The following is a 1,886-nucleotide window of genomic DNA, read 5'->3' on the forward strand; positions in this document are numbered from 1 at the left end:
TAACAGTCTTCACGTATTTGAAACATTTCACATGGAAGAGTAATGTGTTCTGCATGGCCTTAGTTATAGAAATGTTTATGCAAATACAATAATAAATATAATATTAATGTTATTATATTATATTAATAATATTATACCTTATATTAATTAATATAAATATGTTTATTTTTACATATAAGCATTTGCTTTGCCTTTCTGCCATGCCTGGAATGCCCTCCCCCCTCAACTCAGTCTACTGACTCCCCTGGCTACCTTTAAATCCCCGTTAAAATCTCATCTTTTTTAGAAAGCCTTTTCCAACTCATCTTTATAATAGTGCCTTCTCACTTTTAATTATTTTCTATTTATTCCGTATATAGCTTGTTTTTCATACATTTATTTGAATTTTGTCTCTTCCATTAGATTGTGAGCTGCTTGAGTGTAGGAACTATCTTTTGCCTCTTTTTGTCTTCCCAGAGCTTAGCAAAGTGTATGGCACATAGTAGTCACTTAAAAATGTTTATCTTCTCCCCCTCTACTTTATTTTTTCTTAAATACATGGACATTTTTTTAAACATTTGTTTTTTAAAATTATGAGTTCCAAATTCTCTCTTTCCCTCTCCTCCCTTCTTTGAGAAAACAAACAATTTTGTATATGTAATATTTTATTCCCTCCCCAGTTACATGTTAAAACAATTTTTTTTAGTTATTCCAAATATTTTAATAAGACTTTTTGGCTAGGCATTTAAAACATCAGCTTGGGAGGAAAAACTCCATTGGAGAGGGAGAATACAGAATGCAGACAGCCACAGAGCTGAGGAATTTTCTTGATTTAGGGCAGGATCGGAGAGTCCATTGTTTTCTGATCAGCCTTGCGCTGCTCTGTAATCTCGTATTTCTCTTTTTCTGTATCAAAAATCTCTCCTTCTAGATGTCTGGGTTTATGGAGCCTCTTCTTCTTGAAGTCAGCATCAGTAAGATGATTTAGAATTTTTACACCTGAAAGGTTAACCCTGGTAGACGTGTCAATGACAAATTTCTGATGGGTCCCTCTCAGAGGAACACGCTTGATGGGCAGAGGTCCAGTCACCAGTAGCAAGCCACTAGCCAGCTGCTTCAGGACAACTACTGGCTTGCCCCTGTGGCGGCCGATGAGTATGATCATAACGGTGCCTGGGGTGATGGTAGCTCGAAGTCTCCTCACGTGCTGGCTGAAGGGTTTTTTGCTATGACTTAGCAGCTTTGTAAGCACAAACTCAGTAGGGTAATACCTAGACATTTTGAGAATCTTTACCACACGGGTTCCTCCATTCTTTTCGCCACCAACTGGCTTTGAGATAGTAGCAGGTACCTTCTCTTTCTTTTTTCTTTCAATATGGGATTTTGGTGCAGCATATTTCCTCTTGTACATGGCTGTCTGAGAATACATTGCAGACTTGGAGTAATTACCAATCCCTTGGGCCAGGACTGGGTTCTGACTGCAATGCTTTCGAGGCTTTTTCACCACCTTTTCAGCCGCCTCTTCCTTTTTGCTCTCTTTTTTTTTTTTCTTTTTAACCTTCTTTTCCTTTGATTCCTTTGGGGGCTTTTTGTTGCCATCTTGAGAGATGGGAAAGAGAGCTAAAACAATTTTTAAACATTTAAAAAAAAGGTTTTTGTTCCAAATTCTAATCCATCCCTCTTCCCTGTCTCTCCCTCAGGCAGTAAGCATTCAGATAATACATGCGCAATCATGTAGAACATTTGAAGGCAAACAATTTGATACACATTATACATGTATGGTCCTACAAAGAATATTTCCATATTAATCATATTACAAGAGAAAACCTAGACCAAAACAAATAAATGAACAAACAAACAAACAAAAGACACTTTGACCTATATTCAGACTCCATCGATTCTTTCTC

At 37.0% G+C, this 1,886-nt stretch overlaps 1 protein-coding gene across 1 annotated transcript; it reads right to left on the reverse strand.

Annotated features, from left to right (window-relative positions):
• Nucleotides 1–811: 811 nt before the first annotated feature.
• LOC140498287 (large ribosomal subunit protein eL6-like) lies at nt 812–1,522 on the reverse strand. The gene has a single exon (XM_072599477.1). The coding sequence runs from the start codon at nt 1,406–1,408 to the stop codon at nt 812–814; it is 597 nt and encodes a 198-aa protein (XP_072455578.1). The 5' UTR covers nt 1,409–1,522.
• Between the last annotated feature and the right edge of the window lie 364 nt (nt 1,523–1,886).

The sequence above is a fragment of the Notamacropus eugenii genome, chromosome 4 (genome assembly GCF_028372415.1).
Source record: "Notamacropus eugenii isolate mMacEug1 chromosome 4, mMacEug1.pri_v2, whole genome shotgun sequence".
Classification (NCBI taxonomy): domain Eukaryota; kingdom Metazoa; phylum Chordata; class Mammalia; order Diprotodontia; family Macropodidae; genus Notamacropus; species Notamacropus eugenii.